The sequence below is a fragment of the Sturnus vulgaris genome, chromosome 5, assembly GCF_052056855.1.
Source record: "Sturnus vulgaris isolate bStuVul1 chromosome 5, bStuVul1.hap1, whole genome shotgun sequence".
NCBI classification, from domain to species: Eukaryota; Metazoa; Chordata; class Aves; order Passeriformes; family Sturnidae; genus Sturnus; species Sturnus vulgaris.
In genome coordinates, this window is record NC_142247.1 from 59,658,222 (window position 1) to 59,679,513 (window position 21,292).

The 21,292-nt window shown below is 43.1% G+C and overlaps 1 protein-coding gene across 1 annotated transcript in view; it reads left to right on the forward strand.

The window, feature by feature from the left end:
• The window catches only part of CELSR1 (cadherin EGF LAG seven-pass G-type receptor 1), a 162,562-nt gene that overhangs the window by 87,827 nt on the left and 53,443 nt on the right, over nt 1-21,292 (forward strand). Inside the window, exons 3-5 of the mRNA XM_088165786.1 lie at nt 442-664; nt 5,097-5,212; nt 7,863-7,951. Of these exons, the coding sequence (XP_088021912.1) occupies nt 442-664; nt 5,097-5,212; nt 7,863-7,951 (428 nt within the window). The remainder of the gene's footprint in view (nt 1-441; nt 665-5,096; nt 5,213-7,862; nt 7,952-21,292) is intronic.

Sequence of the window (21,292 nt, forward strand, 5' to 3'; positions counted from 1 at the left end):
CAAAATGCAACCATTTATCTGTTTTACACAATTTTCAACTGTAGTGAAACACCAAAACAATTTACACATATTTTGGTTGACAGAGTATGTACAGAGTTTTTACCTCCTCCTGTCTAGATCTGTCTGTCACCAGCTCTGTATTTGTCACCCAGTTTGGAAGCAGCCAAGGAATCTGTAAACCATAGGCCAATGTTGTTGGATATTTGCAAGAGGATTGCTCAGCATATCATATTCTGCATTTCTCTGAAAATTCAGACTTAAAGAAGATGCAGCATCCTTACCCCCAGCAATCACAGGCTTGTACCTCAGTTACTTAGGGGATAAGGTGTAGAAGTTTGGGAGCAGCTTAACCTGCAGCAGAGCCACTTGTGTAGCTGAGTGTCACAGCTTGGTGCCGGGGTGAGGTGTCACCTTCCCTGATGTCTGCTTGTCCCCTTGCAGGAGAGTACTGCGAGGTGAACGCGCGCTCCGGCCGCTGCGCTCCGGGGGTGTGCAAGAACGGAGGGACCTGTGTCAACCTGCTCATCGGGGGCTTCAAGTGCGAGTGCCCCCCGGGCGAGTACGAGCGGCCCTACTGCGAGATGACCACCAGGAGCTTCCCCCCGCAGTCCTTCATCACCTTCAAGGGGCTGCGCCAGCGCTTCCACTTCACCGTCTCCCTCATGTAAGTCCCGGTGGGGAAGGGTTCTGTGGCTGCTGCCTTCTCACTTGAGCTGGGGACTGTTTGTCACCTGCTGATACCCACCAAAGACCCACCCCTGAAGGTCACTGAAGGGGTTTCTGACACTGACTCCTACGAGCAGAGCATAGCCATGTTATTTGAAAGCATTTGATTTTCTGCCCTGCTTGTGGGTGTTTCTGAGTTTCTGACTCACGACCTTCCCTGTTGTGACACAGGGTGATGGAATTGGGAGAAGGGACACCAGGACCATTCTGGCCACCCATCAGCAGCCTTGAGCCGCAGGGTGGATGTTGGGTTTGACACTTCTACTAGCTGGGCCTGTGGTTTCCTGACTTTCAGAACCAATCCGTTTGTGCTCCTTGTTTGGGAGCACTCCTCCCATCTCCTGTTTCCCACCTGTGAGATGACCTGGGCATGTCAGGCCATGGCTGAGTCTGGTCTTCCTCAGATTCTTGCTTTCCAATGGCCTTGGACTCGGGACAGCCCCTGCTGATCCAACTCCTCACTTAGTTCCTTCTGGCCTTCACTCCCAGGTCTTGTGTCTGGTGCCATCCCATTCCAGGTACAATTAGTCTCATTCCCACCCCATCTGCCCCAACATCCCCGTGTTGGGCAGTCATCTTCTAGGCTCTCACCTTTCCTCTGGGGGAGTTCAGGTAGGCAAAGAGGAGCAATGATAGCAGCCACAGTCATGGGCAAGGGCTCTCCCTCACCTGGGAAAAACCCCTCTTCTGGAGAGGACTTCTTGGGTCAGGCATGGGGCTTGCTTGGTGTGGAGCCAGAGCTCCAGGTGTCACACAGATGCCTCTTCTGTGGGGAGGGGTTGGGCTTACAGCTTCCTCATGGTTTAAGCTGGTCAGGATTGAGTTTTGGTTTTCCCTCACAGCTGACTGTGAGTAAACAACACAAAATGTATTAATCCTGACCTCAAAAGTAGAGCTGGGAATTTTTTGATAGGTACAACAGAAGCTGCAGGGGCAGATCTGTTTGTGTATATGTCCAGAGAAAATGCTCAGGGAGGTCAGACAGGCTTCAGGCTTATGTCCTCTCCTGCACCCAGCCATTACCTGGTGTTTCACATCTGTCAGGAGCCAGGTCACGTTTTTACAGCATGTTTTTGGGTATTGTCCTTTAGCATAGTTTACTTTCCTGAACTAAGATCCCAGAGAGACTCCCATGTAATGCTTCTGTTAATGTAAGTAAGTAATGTCCCATCCGTGTAAATGTTCAAGGCCAGGCTGGATGAGACTTGGAGCAACTTAGTCTAGTGGAAAGTGTCCCTGCCCATTTGTTGGGGTTTGGTACTAGATGGCCTTTATGGTCCCTTCCAACCCAAACCATTCTATCATTTTCTGATTTCTACCATTTTATCCTTCATCTGCCTTAATCCTAAAGACAAAATTTTATGGATTCTTGAGATTTTGGTTAAATCAGAAAGCACAGACGTGGTTTGCACACAAGCCAAGGGAAGGGAGAGTTGTGCTTTGAAGATTGTTTTAGAGCATCAGGTCTGAGTACACAGAAAAACTGAGGAGCAGAAGGCTCTGTTGGATTTGTCAGAGCCACGGTGAGAGCAAACAAAGGCGCAGTCTGGGCTGGCTGCCAGCATGAATTGCCTGCACTACCCTGGACTTGTCCCCTCAGCCATGGGGTGTCATTTTTCAGGCTTTTGGAAATAGAGCTTTGACGTTTAGGGTGCTTCAAGTTAAAATGACTCAAATGTCCTGTGTAGGGTTATTGAGAAATAGCAAAGTACTGTACAAAGTCCTTACACCGAGGTTTCTTCACCATCTTTAGAATGACAATGGCTTATTTAGTCATGAGCTAAACACTACTTAGTCCACTCAGTGTGACTGTAAGAATTCAAGGCCATTATGAGGTTCATCCCACACTTTCTGGAAAGGCAACACATTTAGCTTTTCATACCTGAAGTTTATTTTTATTTAAACTAGCTGTTATTTTGGCTTCTATTATCTCTCAGTGGAGGAGGAAAACATTATGTGAGGATCAGCAAGAATTAGCAGTTTGACTGCTAATGATGATTTGCCATTACATATTTTGTGATTTGGGAGGATTTGTAAAATCCCAGGGTATCCAGTTTCCCTTGGCCTCAAGTGACTCATGACCCACTCCTAGCAAAGAGCAGAATATTTGTATTGTCCAGTCTCATAACTAAAATGTTTTTTAAAGCATTTAGGTTACTGACCATGAATGTCTTTCTGCTCTCAATATTACGTATCTTCCTTGCTTAATTCCAACACTTACTACTCCTTCACTCCAAGAGACACTGTTAGTGGAGAGGTTTTCTCATGGTTTATGCAAAATTCTGTATGAAAGTCTTTTGTTTCCTGTGTCATGAAATGAAATATATCCCTTCTATTAAAGAACAGTATTTTCTTCCCCCAGCTGGTGGGTGATAACCAGACAAGTTCAAAAGCAGTAGTGCTTTTAACGGTGAATATAATACAAAAGTTGCTTTTGATTTTTGTCAAGTGGCAAAGAATGGAACTGTGCACAGATAAAGAAATATACAAAATGGCTTAATAATGTAATAGTTTAATAAATGATGGTTTCATACTTAAAAGTATGGTAGGAAATTATAAGAATATGAAAAAATATATTCAAACAGAACTAAGCTTCCTGTTATTGCTCCCAGAGTAAATCTTCCTGCCTACTGAAGAAGCACCACTAATATTATTCCCTTTTCCTTTGCTCATATATATTCTGGACAGATGTGATCAAAATATTTGAATGAAGCAGTTATCCATGAAAAAGTAGTCTTGGGAAATGTTTTACAAGAACTATATTCCTTTAGATTAAATGTTTGATGGTGAAAAATGAAAACTAAATCTGTGTTTTGATAATATTGATATATTTCAATGATATTGTTGTAATTAATTTAGTTTGCCTTTTGCTTGTATAATATTATACTATGATAAACAAACTAGAAATAAATATATATATTAAAACTAATTAAAAGTAATCAAAACATTAATTAATATTTTGATGGACCATAATGCATATTTTTGAAATTTGAATTTTACAGGAAATATCAAATTTGTGACTTCTGTTTTTTGAACCAGAACAATTCATTATCTTTCAAATATATTTTAAAATATATGAATACAGTTTCCCATTTCCATGTAGCTCGAATTCTGAAAGGTCTCTACTCAGTGTAATCCACAACATACATGTTTGACAAAGAACTTCTGGTAAAAAATACTCTTTGTCTTTGAAACTTTTTCTTATAAATACCAACCCTGGTATACTAAAATACTGCTTCATTCCCATTCTCTGAAATGCAGGTTTTGTTGCATCCATCACGTGAGTGTCTTGCTATTAGACATGATATGACAGGCACAAGAGTTACTTCTTATGTCCATGGAAAACAGTTTTCAATAGCTGTGTTCAGTATTTCATTCATTTGTAGGAAAAGTGGATTAATTTAAATTAGGCATATTTCCTGAAGTTCAAGATAAAAAATCAGACTGAATTGCCATTGGGAAACGCAAGAAATTCCCATGGTTTCTCTCTTTTTCTCTCTTTATCTAATATTAATCTTTGTAAAAATGTTTATGTGAAGTGTAATAATTTTTTTTTTTGCATTTCTGAGTAGATGAAAGCTGTGTGCAAATCTCCAGAGACAAGAGAATTTAATTTAAAATTATAAAATACTCACAACAAGCAAAAACTTGAAAAAATGTTCTGTGCTGACAAAAAAAACCCCCAAAACACAAGACCTTTTTAAAAGTGGGGTTGCCCCCTTTTTCTGCAAGAAAGATACATCTCATTTTAGTAGCACAAGAAAAATAAAACCTAAATGCACCCATTGGTGCTGATCTAGTGAATTTTTTTTTTTTTCATTTAAGTGTTTATTTTCCTTCTTCCAAGTGACTGACCTGTTGATTGACTAACTCTGATTTTCTGCATGGCATTATTAAAGTAACTCTTATCTTTCTGTCCCCTTACCTCCCCATCAGGCTTTTTAAATCAGTTGATGACTGTCCTAGGATCCTGTAGCATTTAGACAGCAAGCAGGCAGCAAGGATCCCCGCTTTGATGTGAAAATGCTTTTTAGCTGTCAGACTGTTTGCAGCCTGTAGTAAGTGCTACTGTTTGGTGAGTGTCAGACACTGCTGCTGCATCTTGTGTCTGCCTAATTTTAGCCCTCGTGAGGGTCAGCAGATCTCTGCAGAGTAGGTTTCTGTAATTTCCATCTGCTTGCCTTATTGATTGTGAAAGAGTAGATTTATCCTGTGGCTGATTCCTCAGTTTTACAATTTTCTGTCTGAAGATTGATGCAAAGGCTTGTTTATCTGCTAAACACAATGCTGTCTTTCTTCTGGGTGACTTGATCATCAGTCTTTAATCCATAAACTGTTAAGCACAAACGAACTCCATGTCTCTGCTCTAGGTTTGCAACCAGGGAGAGGAACGCTCTCCTCCTCTACAATGGGCGTTTCAATGAGAAGCACGACTTCATTGCCTTGGAGATCATCGAGGAGCAGATCCAGCTCACCTTCTCTGCAGGTGAGGTTTCACTTTGTCGAGCATTTCTGCTTTAGGTCAGGAGATCCTCTCAAGCACTTCAGTGATTTTATATGGCTGTTTGCTGCCTCATTAATTTACTGGGTGACATTGCACACTAAACAACTGATGCCGGGTGTGCTCCAGATTGTAGCGGTTTGTGGTGATTACACTCGCTGTCGTAGGCAGGAGCTTGTCAACATATCAGTTATAAAAGCCAGAGTTTATGACTGCTATAAAAGATTGGCACTAGCCTGAATGTCGGCCTCCAAGCCAATGTTTGCTTAAATGACACTTCATTTTATCATACCGTGATAAATGTTGTGTGTTTATGCATTTTTACACTACACCATCAGAGGAACATAGGTGCATAAATGTTATCTAAAAGATCTATGCAAGCCAAAGGGAAAGCTAGCAGAGGTGAAAACTGCCTGCCTTTCATTAGGGATTGGGGAGGAGCAGTGCTGTCTCTAGAATGCATTTCTGTACTGGAGCAGCACCTCCTCTCAGAGGAAGCCATAAACAACAACAAATTTAGGAGAACTGCACACTCATTGCTACAATTGGCCAGGAAACAACGAGTGGCAGCTTTGGCATTTGCTTGCTTTCTGCACTAGGACTAAGCCAGTGTCTTCTCGTGCTTGTAGGAGAAGAGAGTAAGGAGGGCTGACAAGCAAAGTTCAGGCAGAACATAGGCCCAGAAGCAGATCTGTGCTTTGGGTGCAAGGCTTTGGTGACTTTATGAAATCTCAGTAGTGTGGACAAACTGTATTTTTAGGTACTTTTCTACTGAGACTAAAACAAATATCTGGAAAGGGCTGTTGTCCTGTAAGTCAAGTGGAGTTATGTATAGGTCAAGTGAGATGTTTGTGCCTCTATATTGGGTAATTCAGGAAATAATCCTGCTATTTCCCATTATCTGTATTCAGGATAGACACGTGGGCTCAAGTTAGTCCTGTTTCATTTTTGTGGAAAGTGAGACACTGTAAGCAGTACAGCCAGAGAAGCAGAAGCACAGCCCACACTGGTGTTGCACACTCATCACCAGTGATGGCTGCTGTCCTCAGACCCCATGGTAAATCCTGTGTGACCCCATTGATTAACCAGCCATGCTTAAGTGCATACGTGGGCCCTTTGGGTTGAAGATATCCGGTTACATTTCTCCTTTATTACCTCAAAGTTGTCCAAATTAGATTTTAAGGCAGGTTTCTGAATGGATTAGTGTAAGGAAATAGCATGCTGCAGAGAGATGTGCTTTCTTCTGTAGCTCTGCTTCACCTGTCTAAACTTGAATCAAATTGCTTGGAAGGTACCCTGAGGATGAATGGGAAAAAAATAAATTCTGCTTGCACTTATATGCATTTAAATGTGAAGGAACTCCTTTAAGATACACGAAACTAAATTTAGATTTGCACTGCTGCACCTGAGAGCAGGTCTGGTCCTGCATATTACAAATGGTATTTTCTTTGGAAGGAGAATGGTTTATGTTTTATAGTTTTAAGTGGCTTTTAACGAACAGTACAAGTTTTGGACACCTGATCTCACTGTGTTACATGTCGCAACAACTTTTTCACAGAAAGCAGAGCAAAAGAATTGCAGAACAGTGATCTTCCTTTTGCAGACACTTGATAGCTGAATAAAAAGCCCAGTTATTTATATAGATTTTATCACTAAATGATACAAACCATCACAGCAGAATGACATACATGCTAAGCTGAAATATGTATTGTTTAAATACCAGAAATATATGGAATGGGAGTTAAAGAGAGTAGAGGACACAAGAATAATACTTGACTTAGGTATTTGTTGCAAATAGAGGGTTGAAAGTACATTTTAAGCTCAACAATACTGTGAGCTTTGTTAATTTGCAGGAGGAGTTACTTTTCCTGTGGTTTATTATGTAGAATTTTCCAACTGTTAAAAAAAAAAGAAAATAAAAAGGAAGGGAAAAAAAAAAGATCAATCCCTTCTCTGTGCCAGGCCTATTATGTACTTTCAACATGAATGTTTATTTTGCTGCTACCTCAAAACAGATATGCCTGGTTACTGAGCTGGGTCCGCTGACTCAGTCCTGGCTTAAAAGCTTTAGCTTTCCAATTGCAGAAAACTCTTGCTTTCAAATTTAAACACTGAAAGGCTGCCAATAATTTCATTAATCTTTTTTAAAAAAATTTTAAATAAAATAGCATAAAATTTTGCTGAGCCCAGTGTTACCATGGGTTTTATACTAGAGTACTTCTGGTTTTTGCTTTCTCAGCTCTAACAGGGACTAGCTTCCCTTCCCTGACAAAATATCCCATCACTATACTTATCATACCAAAAAAATCTCAAAGGGTGCTTTTGGCAAAAATGCAGAAGAATCATGTACCTTTCCCTCTCAGTTGATCGCTTCAGCAGTAGTTGTATCTACCCAATGCATCTGCTACCACACTTTGCAGAAGCATGATAGAAAAACCACAATTCACCCAATGTGCCAGAAGCTCGTTTTTGTGCACCAGAGTAACTCCATGAAACTGGGGATATTTATTGTCTTGCAGGACAAACCCAAATTCCTCCGTGATGAAGCAAGGTGGCTGCATCCTGTGTCCAATGAGAGTCTCTCTGTTTCTTGCAGTGGTGGTGACTTGTTTTTCCCTTGTGCCTGTTTTTGCAGGGGAGACAACCACTACAGTGGCACCGTTCATTGTGGGAGGGGTCAGCGATGGGCAGTGGCACTCGGTTCAGGTGCAGTACTACAATAAGGTAAGACTAATTGTGGTGGTGATAACCCTGCTATTGATACAGCAATAGAGGTGTGGGTCATCTGGCTGTGACCTGACAGATGCAGGTGACCTGAATTTTATTTGTTTTACCAGGCACGTTGGTGCAGCTCTGCACAAATGGTACTGGTCTTGCTTGCCTTGCCTGGAACAAAAAGTCTTTCATAGGACTTTTGAGTTTTGACCCAGGAAGGCAAAATCAGATGTAGTACGTTTTTTTCAGAAGTACTCCTAGGGAAACCTTCAGGTATTTGGAACTATTTTCATTTTCAATTTCTGGGGTCCCTGTCCCTCAGCTGCCTCCTTGTTCACTGCACTTGTCACAGGGTCAGTCTGAATGAACAAAAAGGATTGCAGGCTCTCTGTGCAGAGCAGCCATTCATGATGAACCAGGCTTTTAGAGTGTACGGTGTTACTATTTACAGGTAGATGTCAGAGATCTTCTATAAATCAGAACAAAAATTAAAGAGTTTATTTAGTGACTAAGAAGCGTTGCTTTTAAGTCTGACATGATAGCATTTTGGGGAATCACATAAGGAAATAGAGAAGCATTGTTGGTGGTTAAAAAGGAAACAGGATACTGGTGTAGGAAGCTGAATGGAAGATGAAGGATTAATGTGATCAGCAAGTTCTTTATTTCCCAGTACTACATCCTTTCATCACAGTTTGTGTGGCAGTTTGAATGGGAAGATTAAAATTTTATTTTGACTCCTAGATAGGATCTCCTAGCCTAAGGATATTTTATGGAGGTAATGAAAAGCTTTCTATTAGTATTTTATATTTTTAAAAAAAATTTAAAACTTAATTAAGTTTTGTGCTCAAAATACATAATATACTCTCTGCTGTCTGGAGCCCAGAGAAATAGAGCAAAACTTGGTATGTTGCCATGCACACATCTGTGGACACTGTGAAGCTCTTCCTCTGTTTCCATGTGTGCATATTTCTTAGAGGATTACTCTGGCAGAGTGAACAGCACTTACTGAGGCAGTGGAGGGACACTCCAGCTTTCAGGCTCCTGGGCACAGCTGCGGGGAGAGCTGATGGACCAGCTCACTGAAGTGCCAATGAGCAGATAAGAGGCCTGAGCAGTAGAGGAATGCTCTTTAAAAGGCAAAGAGATCTGACACAGATGTTAAAAATAAACCCCTGCCTCAATTTCAGGGCTTGCTGTGGTTTAACCAGACTGGTAGGTGAGCCATATTAGCAGCTGGTGTTTTCTCACAGTTAACACGTGGGTCCTTGTCATCATGTTCTTCTTCTGTGACAGTTTTTTGAAGTGAAATGAGCCAGTCTCCACTGAACACAACAAAATTCAGGGCACAGAGGGAGAACAGAGGGAAACACCAGGAAGCATTGCTGACTTCACAGCCTTTGCCACTTGTGTGACATGAAAGTGATGAAAAGCAGGGTCACTGTGTGGAGAGCAGCACTGTGCCCTTTGCTGTCCCTGTGAGAGACTGAGGTCATCACCTTCCCCTTAGCAGCATTTATTGCAGGATGGTTAAATTTGGGCTGGAGGGGGGAGTTCAGTTCACAGTATTGGGTAAATGGCACACGTAGGATATGCTCACCAGTATGTGTTCAGCGTGCTCTCAGGACTTCTTCCCAGCACATCTGAGAATGGCACATGTTGCACCAGGTCTCCAGTAGTGAAAGAGGGAATGGGTGCTGCAGGGCAGTGACAGCTGGAGGCAGCTCTGCTCCAGGGCTGAGCCTTCACCTCGCCTGGGATTTGTTTGTACAGCAGTTTCTTGGCTACTTCATGTTTTAACAAAGCTGGAAGTAAAGTTCCAGTGAGGAGATTGAAAAGACAGGGATAATTTAGGGATTCGAGTTGTGCCAAGATAAATGGGATGCTGTGTCTAAACTTGACACAGTTGAGATGTTTGAATAACAGAGTACCAAAACTCAGGAGTTTCCTTAAATTATGCACACATATTAGTTTGCAGGTACTGCATCCTTCCACTGTTTCCAAAATCCTACTGCAATGTCAGTTCATTATCCCAAGGCTGTATGGCCCCGTTGTTCTGCTCAGACACTGCACGACCTTTCTGAGCACGCAGAGCTCCCCTGAGCTCTCCCTCCTCCTTGTCTCTGGCTCATGTTTGATCCTCACCTTCAGGCCCTGCTGGACTCTCCTCCCTCTTGTCTGCCTCTGTCTTTTCCTGGCAGCAGGGCCACAGGGGCTATCTCTACCAGCATCCCTTTGGTGCTCCTCACCCCTTTTTCCATTCTGCCGTTTGCCTGGGGCACTTCTGGTCTTTTCTCTTTTATAGAAATCTCTTGCCAATGTTTTCCATAGGAAATGCATAATCATCACAGATATCCATAGAGATCCAATTTATTGATTTGTCTTTCTTGCATTAAAAAACTTCAGCAGCAGCTATTTTCTTAATAGACACATCCTGATGATGTGCAAAGTCACCCTGCACAAAATCAGTTTGCTAATAACCATAGGGAAACAGGAAGCAGCTGTAGAATCGACTCCTGTAAAGTATTTTCTGAACTTAGCTCAGAAGTGATGTGCTTGGTAATATTTTTCTTTAGTGTTGTTGAAAATTTATGGTTTAGAATTAACTGCATATCATGAAGCTCCCTGGCCACTTGGGGCCAAACACTGGAGCCTCATCAGTAAAAGATAAGTCCAGAGCTGGCTTTGCTCCACTGTGTTTGCAGAAAAGCATCAAACCAGTTCTCTGTCAGTTCAAGTATTTAATGCTTTCTTACCAATCCTGCTATGTGCCAGCACTGTAAAACATTGCAGTAGGGAAGCAGATTGTATCAGGGGAATGGAAGCAATGTCATTTCATTTACTGTGTAGTGATGGAAATGGATGCTCCTTACCTTGGAAGAAACCAGCTGACACACTTGCTTTCAACAGAAGTGCCTGAGGGAAGCACATGGAACTTGTACTAAGTGTTGGCTCTGTATTGAATTTCTGTAAGGGAAGACACCAAGAGGGAGGAATTAGAAGTTATAAGACAGCAGAACTAGGACTGAACTAGGAGTGTTTTATAACCATTATCTAGTTTCACTTATATATTCTAATTTTTTCTAAGTTTTTCAGCTTCCCAGTAGCAAAGTATCAGTTTACCTGTTACTTGCCATTACAGATGTTTGCAGAGAGGGGGGAAGACAGGGAGGAAGGCCACTCGCTGACTCTGATAGCTCAAGCACATTAGTTGGGTCCTGACCTTCCAGCCATTAAAATCAATGGGAGATATTGAATTAAAGGTAACCCATGAGTGACCTGCTTTCTCAAGTGGTATATCTATTGATAAGAAATTTAGAAGAAATGGAATTTAAAAAATTACTTTGGAAGGAGGGGGAAGATTTCAGCTTGGTAAATAAAACTGATTAAAAAATAGTAGGAGCAGCCTGCTGCTTGTGCACAGGACAACTGATGTCAGGGGCAGCAGCAATGTCAGCTGCCCTATTTGCCTCGGTATTATACTTCCTTTCCAGGTGATGAGAATATAGTCAGCCTCTGATGGAGTTTGGTCCTCGTCCTTTGGCTCTCCTGAGCCTGCCAGCATGAGTGATAGTGACCACATTTAGCCATGCCGATACTTGCTTGGAATAGGAGCAAACCATGTTTGATAGTAATGATGCTCAATAGCAATGGCATCACATGAACTGTCTGGCACTCATTGAACATACAGGATCATGTATGATTGTAGGTAGTACTTGGAATAGCAGATTTTACTGAACCCAGTAGTGAGTGGTGGTTTTAAGTAACTGCAAAGTTCAAGCCATTCTCCCAAACTTCTGATAGAAACACAGTTTCGTTCAGAATTTAGATATACCATCAAACTTATGTTAATGTTTTACCTGACTCATTACCTCAGGGTAGAATTCATCATTTGGCACAACATAAAAATATTTTGAGTATGAACATGTTCCTTTAATTATAGAGGGCATGTACCTGTATATTTGTATTTATATGCTCTGTATATTATGTATTACTTACACATATATGACATCCAAGTTTGCTGAAGGATGTTATGCTCCGTAGGCAGGAGGTCCTTCTGCATCTCTTTAAGGGAACACAGGATAATTTTACCTCAATGACAGAAAACCTGAGAAAAGCATATATAAAGAAGCTATCAGTGAGTGTCTGATGTGCAGTGCACTAATTCTGGGGATTGGATGAACAAAGCCCTGAATGACTCACTGAATGACTCACAAACATAACGACTTCTGTGTGCTGTTAGGCAGTGTCTGTGATGGGATCCACTTCCATGATCAGGAGGTGTAAAATGATGGTTGCCTAGGAGAGTGTCTCCACTGTTCTGGTCTCTTGAACCTACAGTCTCCTAGAATGAGCTATTTAGGAAAAATATTACTCTTTTTCCATAACTGGAATGAGGTTTCTTCTCATATCTGATAATCAATAGTAAGCTGCTGTCCTCCTTGAATGTCTTTGACTGAGACATGCCATGGTTTTTGTTTCAGATTCTTGGCTCTCTTAGGAGTAGCCCACCCCTTTAAAGTGATTAGAGTTAGTAGAGACCTGCTAATTCTCATCCCTATGTGCTTCCCACCCAGCAGAACCCAGACCTGCACTTAGCCTGAAGACAACTGCTGGAGAAAACAGGCAAATTCTTCAGTTAGAGATAAACTTGAAAGAAGAGAGGGCTGCTTAGGGATGATCTTTGGTGTGTTGTGAATTCAAAGAACAGGAGGTGCATTGCTCTCAATTAGACTCACATATGAATTCAAAAATTTCCTGCCTGTGGTAAGTAATGGCTTCTCTTGAGTTAACTGGCCTTCATCCGGGGCAAGCTGCAGCATGAATATCACTGAAGACTGAGTTAATACTGTAGAGATTTAGCTCTCAGCCCACTCATGCACTAGAATTTGCCAGTACCTTCCCATCTCATGGAGGTTTTATCCCTCATCCACTGGCTGAAAGCTGTTTACAGGTGCCAGAGCAGCCTGTGTTTCAGTGCCAAGTCTCCCACTGTATTTTATTTTCCATACCTGGGGTGGGTACTGCAGCTCTCCCCTTGTGCTTGCTCAGCAGGTGAGCGGGTGGGCAGGAAGGCAGCAGCTCTCTCCCTCCCCTGAGGGCTCCTCGGCCAAAGCTCATCCTGAAGGGTTGTTTTACCATGCCCCTACAGCTGTGCTGTAGCACCAGCAGAGCTTATTTTTTGAAGTCTGCATCCATAAATCCTCCATACTGTGTATCACTAGTAGTGCCCACAGACTGGCTGTTGATGCCAGGGGTAGCCTCTGGGCAAAACCCACTACCTCCATACCTGGGGCACCTCAGTGAGCCCCATTTGTTCATGCCACCTGAGTGGTGGCTCCCCAGCACTGCTGGACAGAGCTTGTGTGCCTTGCTGTGATCCAGATGAAGCTGTGGGCAGCTGAGGGTCATGAGGATGGTGTGAATTTGGGACTGCTGCCAGCTCAGGTAGACTTGGGATGAAGCTGTTCACAACAGAGAAACAGATCCTATCTGCATTTGCTCAGGACTTAGGATAAAGTGGAAGGAAGGGCAGGGTCATGGAAGAAAAGTCAGGAAGAAACAAAGAAATCCCAGGCCAGGTCAGGGTTTCATATGATGCTGTTCCTGTAGCTAGTCAGACAGTATGGTGGTCAGAAAGAGGAATTAAGTTCTGTGAATATAGGTGTCCAAAGAGGTATGAATGAAGAGCATACCTGAAGATAGTATCTGTCAATGCTCTTAATGTTAAAACAAAAATCTTGAGCATTCATCACTGCCTTTATTTTACTAGAGCCTCTGTTTTGATTCTGGGAGCTTGTGTCATACAACTGCCTAACAGTGGCCAGAGGCAGAGCACTGCTGAACAACTTGAGGATGTTTATGAAAATCTTTTCTTTTCTTTTAAAAACTCAGATCCACCCCTGTTCTCCTGTTCTCCCACTCAGGAGCCAGCTGAGACCAAGTGTCATACAGCCACCCTTCAGCAAGAGGGGGGTGACACAGTCATACCCCAAAAATCAGTATCTACTGGACTTTGTGTTGTTGTAGTCATGGGCAACTGAAGCTGGTGGCCACTTGCAATCCCCTGCCATGGGCAGACAGGATGTGCCTTTTAATCCAAGAGCATAAGCACAAGTGGCACAGGCAGTTGCAGGCAGTGGGAGTGGTGCAGGTCTGTGTTGAAGAGGTTAATGTAGCAATTTGTTTTGAATAGGGTGGGATGAGTGCAGCAACCTCTGAGGGTCTGCTGCAGAGACAGGCACAGACTCTGCTGCCTCTGGCACACGTGCCTCTGCAAGAGGTGCCTTTGGAGCTGACAGATAGGTTATCTCGTTTCCTTCTGAAAACACAGACCTTCTCTGATGATGGCAAATTTGCCTGTTATGGAAATATATTCCATATCCAGGACTGACAATTGATTTTGCCACTTTGCCTTGGAAAAAAAAAGGCAGAGTGCCTTTCACTACAACATTGTAGTGAAACTCAGACTGTGACAATTGTGCCGAAAGACAATGATGGCACTGGTTATGTTTTCTTTCCTGTAAAGGGAACTAATCCTTGTTAGAAGTTCTGGGTTCTTGGCTCTCTGTTGCCCCAGGACCAACAGGCAGCATCCTGCAGTAGCTGAGCACAGGCTTCCCTGTGCCACCCCACACCCACCTCGTGTGAGCATTCCAGCACAAACACCTTGTTTGCTCAGCTCTTGGTCTCCCTGCTGAGCCTGCCAAGGAGGCTGCCAGCACTGTGGGTGATTTATGAGGCAGGCACATGCCTGCAGCTGAATAGGGATTGCCAGCTCCTTGGAGAAAAGCCACATAGCTGCCACCAGCTAGGCATAACTTTAGTCATTGGACCCTGGGTGAAAGACACTGCTCTCACAGTATCCAGAACAACACCCAGTATCGTTTACTTCTTAATCTGAACGGTCAGGAAAACTGGTTGGCAATTAAATTCTTAGGTAGGTATTTGGTATTACCCCTTGTGCTGGAGGGCACCTCTCACACCAGAGCAGGATTGCCCAGCTGAGTGCTGAGTTTCGTAATTTGGTTGGAAAAGACAGACCCCAACAGAAGTCAAATAATTGAAAAAACAATTAGAAATAACATTTAGGTGTGCAAATGTCTATCACTGGTGACATCTGAGCAGATGTAATTGTGATCTGAGGGAGATTTTTTGAAGTTAATCCTCGTGGTGGCTTCCAGACTAATTTGTTAAGGGATTGAGGGAGATTTTCTAAATAAACAATGCAGTTGTTGAAGATTATGGTAATGCCACTGTTGATCAGATGTGGGCACTGCCAGAGTTTGGATTTTGCTGGCTCAGATTGGCTTGCTGTGTTTACAGCATTTGTGATTGACACAGACCTGCTCCAGCATTGCTTAGGCATTGTCTGATACAGAAAAATGCAGAACAGTAATTGCCATGTCAAGCAAACTGTGGAGGTGGGGGAGGTACTGGAAATACTGAAAATTTTATTCAGTTAGGAGCAACCTACTTCTCTGGGCATATTTTTCCTGAAAGAAATAGAATTTTGTGGCGTTTCAAAACCTAAATTCATATTTCTAAGAAATGCCAATATATCTTTTAAAGACTCTAAAGTGTACAAGGCAGAAAGTGTGTTACAATGTAGTGCTTCCTCTTAAAAGAAACCACGTATTCTTACTTAAGATTTAACCCTATTTCTTCCAATTTTATTATTTCCTTATCACCTGTCTCATTGTGAATTGTTTAATAGCAGAATGTGCAGCAGGGTCTAGAGGTCAGTGTGTTACAGCAAGGAGGAGATGGTGGACAGTGCTAACTTCCAGCAGAGCGTGGATGGTGCACCTCCCCAGATCATCAATTTGTGCTGGATGCCTTTCCTTCTACGGCATTTTCATAGGATCAAAAGTTCTGCCATGGCTTATACACAGGGAAGCTTGCAGGACACCAAAACCACAGGGAGCTTAACCACAGTCAATTCATTAGCTCAAGTTTTTGAGGACTTAGCTCTATTAACCCATGTAACTGGGGGCCCTTTTCTCCACAGAGAAAGTTACCAGGGTTTCTTCAGCTTTACAAGAAAAAAAGCATTTCAAGTGTAAAAGTCACTTTCTTTTCTAGTCACAACCAAAGTTTTTAAGCAGCATCCTGAGAGACATTCATGTTTAATTTACTTCTCAGCTCAAGAGGCTAAGGAAATTTGACTGGAATACCAAGATTATTAGCCCAGAAGCAGGTTATGACAGTTTTTTCACAACTTTCTTACAAGAGTGGAAGTTGCTGTATCAGCAGATTATTGTGCTTTTTGGTGGGTAGGCTTGTATACTGGTGAAAGATGTGGTAGGTAGTGCTGAAGGCTCATGTACAATAAGAGAGTATGAGGAATTTGTATCTATGCATTATTATTAATTACCTGTTCTATGTATTTTTGGTGCTACTGGGCATGGCCATGTAAAATAATTCTAGCAATTAAAATTACAAAGCAGCTAGAGGAGGGAAAGAAATTAGATTTTTCATTAAGAATGCATTCTGCATTTTACATTTAAAGTTCAGAATGTTGTTCTAGTCAAAAACATAAAATAAGTTCTTCATGTCTGAATACAAAAGATGTCATTTCCCACATGCTCAGAACTCAATTTTTAAAATGCCATGAGAAAAGGTAATCTTAGAAAAAACAGTTCAGTTTATGAGTCATTTCCTGGCTTTCTGGCTCATGATTCAGACATTCACATCCTTGCTGAGGTCAAATTCATCCTCTTCCACCCAAATCCAGAGGATCATCAATAAAAGTCCTCCTCTAGGTAAGACCATAGATTTGCTATATAGAAACTGAACCTTGGCACATTCTGATTAGAATTAATATACCTGCCCACAGTTCTGATGTTCTTACTGTTCCTTGAAATCTTTAAATCAAGTCAGTATTTCCCTTTCTAAAGGAACATTTTCACTTGGGGGCGAGTGATGTTATTGAGCAGGACTCACCAGGTTATGTTCTGTGGTTGTACAAAGCAAAAGATTGATTAGATGAGAACATGAGTCCCATTGATTCAAAAAATGTGACAGAATCCTGTGAAAACCTGTCTTGAGTTCCAGCCTGCAGTACTGCAGGTGGAAAGCTTAGAGAAAACAGAAATGCTGCTGCACATTTGCCCTGTTCTTACACACTTCCACAGCATCTACCACTCCCTCAGTGGGACTTTGGTCTGGCCTATGGCGACCATTTACATTCCTAACATCTCCTGAAAAGCACTGGAGGGCTGCCTGGCTAATATTTACTTTTTCTTGCTCTGGCTGGTTGTGGAGCCCTTGCAGGTGTTAGTGGGTGTAAAGGGGTGGGGGGTGGGCAGCTGATCTGCCCTTGCGGAGCAAAGATATGTGAGCCTGGACTTTAAAAGCCCCTCCCTGCAATTCCACCGATATTTATTCATGTGGATTTCAATTAGTAATTGTTTTTGTTGGTGTTTTGTTTGCTTTTTTTTTTTTTCTGGTAGAGGGTAAGTGTGAAGTGATTGATATCTGGGAAAGGAAATCAGGATCTGGCTGTGTAGCGACATTCCATTGTCTTGACACAAAATAACAAATAACTCACCTCTAAATCTGTGTCTCGGGAAATTAAAGTGTAAAGCAGTGAAAGTCATTTGGAGGTCATTGAGATGTAAAGTGTGACCTGCTGGCCAGCACTGAGTAGCTCAGCTCTCAGTGACAGCTTTGAGAAATCTCTCCATCAACTGGGGAAGGGAGGGAAAGCGTGTACCCAGTGCCTGGCTTGTTCTCTCCCACGCCTTGTTGCTCTCACAGAGTCTGCAAACACCACCTGAAAACGCTGGTTGTTGTGGTGGTGATTTTATATGCAAACACAAACAGTAACTTTTCAGAAAACATCTGCATAGTAAGGGACTGTCTTGGCAAAACCAGCCCGAGTCCCTCCTCCTTTGGAAGCCTCATTTTTGGCAAGGCTGTTCAGTACTTACTATTCTCACATCACCCGGGTTTTAAAGGCTTGTGTGCCCATCTAGGGTGCTCACCCCACACCTGAACTGGGTGTCAGCTGTGTGTCTTTTCCTCCTGGTATGGGGCTCTCAGTCATCCTGGGGAACCTGCCACCCAGCGATGCTCTTGGAACCCAGTTTGCTGAAGCCATCTGACACCTCTGCACTGCAAAAATCTGAAGACATTTAGTGGCACCTCCCAAAATGGTGATTTTCGGCTCCTCCTGAAGGCTAAGGAGATGTAGGGAACCTCCATGGGATCTGGCAGTCTGAATGGTCCATGTCTCACCCTAAGGCCCTGAGGACAGTGCTTGAAGGTTGTGCTGTGCAGCCCAGCCTGGCAAAGCCTTGCTCAAAGCCAGCAGAGTCATTGGAATGGCACCTCAGGAATTTGGTGCGAGTTCTTTGAAGTGCACTGTTATCTCCATTAAATCATGTAGTAAATTACAGTAGCTCACTGATTTGCAGTAACTTTTCAGATATTTTGCATCTGTCTGTGTAGTGAGAGGAAGCAGCACTTTGCAGTTACCTGGCCTTGAAGAAGTCTCTGTGTGCCAGGAGACCCTCACAAGATCCAGCCATGGGGGCAGGGAGGGAGCCCATAGAAAAGTGTGGGATTTCTGGATTTTATAGGTTGAAATGTGACTCCATTACCCATACTAAGCAGCGGTTTGCTTGGCGAGGTGTCACCAGGGATGTGTCCAGGAAGGAGTTAGTTGCTGTGCACAAGTGTCACAGGTATTTCTTGGACTCTGAGAACAGCAACATTGACATCCTGGATGCAAAAATATATCATAGAACTTACAAGATTTATATAAAGACAAAAATATTTGAGAATGGTTCTTTGGCAGGTAGATAGGGACAAATGGCAAAGGGAGAAGGATTTGCTGAACTGGGAGAGGACAGCAGGGGAAAGAGAACAAGGGGGCTCTTCCAGCCCTAAGGATGTGTTCTTCCTTCCCAGTTCTCCAAGGGTGCTGGAGAACATCCTTGGTGGTGGAAAGAGAGGGAGACAGCAGAATAGGCAGAAAAAGGGTTCAGAGGGCAGGAGAGGTCAGGGAGAAGGAACGTCAGCCACAGGGGCAGGTCAGAGTGAGGAGAAGGCTGCAGGGGAAGGACAAGGGCACCCACAGCAGCAGAGCACTGTGTGAGCTGTCTCCCACATGGAAAACTGAATGTTGTCTTGAGGAGAGAGAATGGTCTCTTGACAGCCAAAACAGGTCTGTCTTGCTGTGTCACTGATTCAGCATCAAAGAGCTGAGAAGCATCTGGGAATACACATTTGAGGATAAAATTTAAATTTGCAGACAGGGAAAGCTCATCTTCCCATCACCACTACAGCAGCCCTAGCCAAAATCAGTCAAAACTAAGAATATACCCTTGGCAGTAGCTGGATGATATTTGTGAAGATACTGGTCATACTGTAGAGGCAAGGAGCTTCTCTGGATGCCATGCCTGTGTAACCATGGCTTTTCACAGCCCTGCTGTGCCATTGCTACATGTTGTGACCGGGGGTCTGCTCCCCATCTCTGCCCCAGCACTGGAAGAGCAGCAGCAATTCGGGCAGTGCCATTCAGTAGGGCCAGGTCTCATAGCTGTGCTGAAAGCCTCCTACTTTGAATATCAAAGTTTAGCCTCTGGATGCAGCCCTAAAGGAGATAACAAATCAGGCCAGTAAAACTCGCTTGACTTTGTAGGCCAGCCCAGATCCCGATGATTGGTGTTGCAGGGCGTTTCTCTAGGAAAAGGAACTGGTCTGGTGGCTTTTCAGGATTTGCATTTTTTACTCACTGATGGGAAACTCTTTGGTTTTCCTTTTCACTGTCACAGGCTCTGGTGTTTCTGTACAGACTTGAGCCAAATTTGTATAAAGAAATGCCATTAAAATATTCAGTGAATAAAGGGGATCCCATACATCAAAGGAGTAAGGGGGTTATGTGAAATGACTTGTCCTGCCTTTCCCTGGTGACTAATCAGGATCTGTTCTTCACACCGCCTATTTTAAAGGTGCTCTGGAAATCTGTAAGGGGAAACTCTAGAAAACAGAGATTAACGTTTGTGGTTTCTGTAATCTGGCCTAATTTGGAGTTTCCTGATTGATCAGAGTGGCTTGCAAGTCCATGCTAAGCTCCTCTGGCATTTCCTAGTCTCTCCCCCGAGGACTGTAAGCCGTGTGCTTTCCCTGTTTATTTTTTCCTGTTTATTTCTTTTCCTTGCGGGGGGCTGGGCTCTGGCAGCTTGTCCCGGCTAGCGCCGCTGCTATGGGCCTTTAATGAGCTTTTTGACCAGTGAAGCAGCACAGCATGGCCTGGGAATCGCAGGGGTTCCTCCTTTCCCCGCAGCAGCCGTGGAGAGGCCGCGGGTTAACGAAGCAGCCGGGGCAGCCTAATGAGCGCCAGGGAGCCGGGCAGGGGACCCCGGCTGCAGCCTCCAGCCTCCAGCAGGACCCAACACCAGCTGCTCCAGTTCCCCGTTAATACTGTAGCTGGAAGCCTTAAAAAGCAAAGAGCCCCAAAAGGTATAAGGTATTTTCCACCCAGCACTTCTGGGAGTGGTGGGGTATGAACCAGCACATTAACAATGAAGAGGAGAGTATTAAAAAAAACCCAAAAAACTAGGAAACAGATTCTTTTTAACCTTTAACCACTCCAAACAGCCAATAAATCATTAGCTACTAATTAACAAAAACAGAAGGGTAACTTACTGTCTGGGAAGCAAACTCTTGGAATCACTGAAAGGCTGGCACTGACTTCAGGATGGCTTTTCTTCTTCTTACACATTTGCATTTATTAAAAAGACAAACGAGCCAAGCTCTGAATATTAAGCTATGCCATGCAAAGCATTTTGCTGAAAGACCAGCTTTCTAAAATAAATATATTTTTAATGTGTACAGTGAGCTGAGCAAATGCAGAATTTACAATACACGACATCTGACCCCCAAGAAAATAGGTCTCTTCCTGGTGCCAAGTGTAACAAGGTGGGTTGTGGCTCATCTGCATGCAATACTGCTTTGCATTTTTGAAGTCTTGGCCATACTTAGAGTCTGCTGCTGAATCATCTCCTCAGCTCCTTCAAAAGACTCAATAGAGAGGCTAAAGCAGGCAGAAGACCTCCTGGCCGAAGTTTGGGCTGGAGAGCACAGCTTTCAGAATGAGCTCAGGGAATATCCGTTGTGTTAGAACACTCTCTGATGGCTGACAAAACCACTCTCCTTCTTCCCATCTGTGAGAAAAGTCAAGTAGCAAGTTTTTATCTAAGAATGGAAGTTGGAAAAAAGCTTTCTGGTGGAGGAAATGTTTGTGAGACCTCTGGAACAGGCTATTATCTTACAGATTAACTAATAAAAGGGTGAGATCCAGGAATCTGAGTGTCACCACTGCTGCTGATTGACTAAACAAAC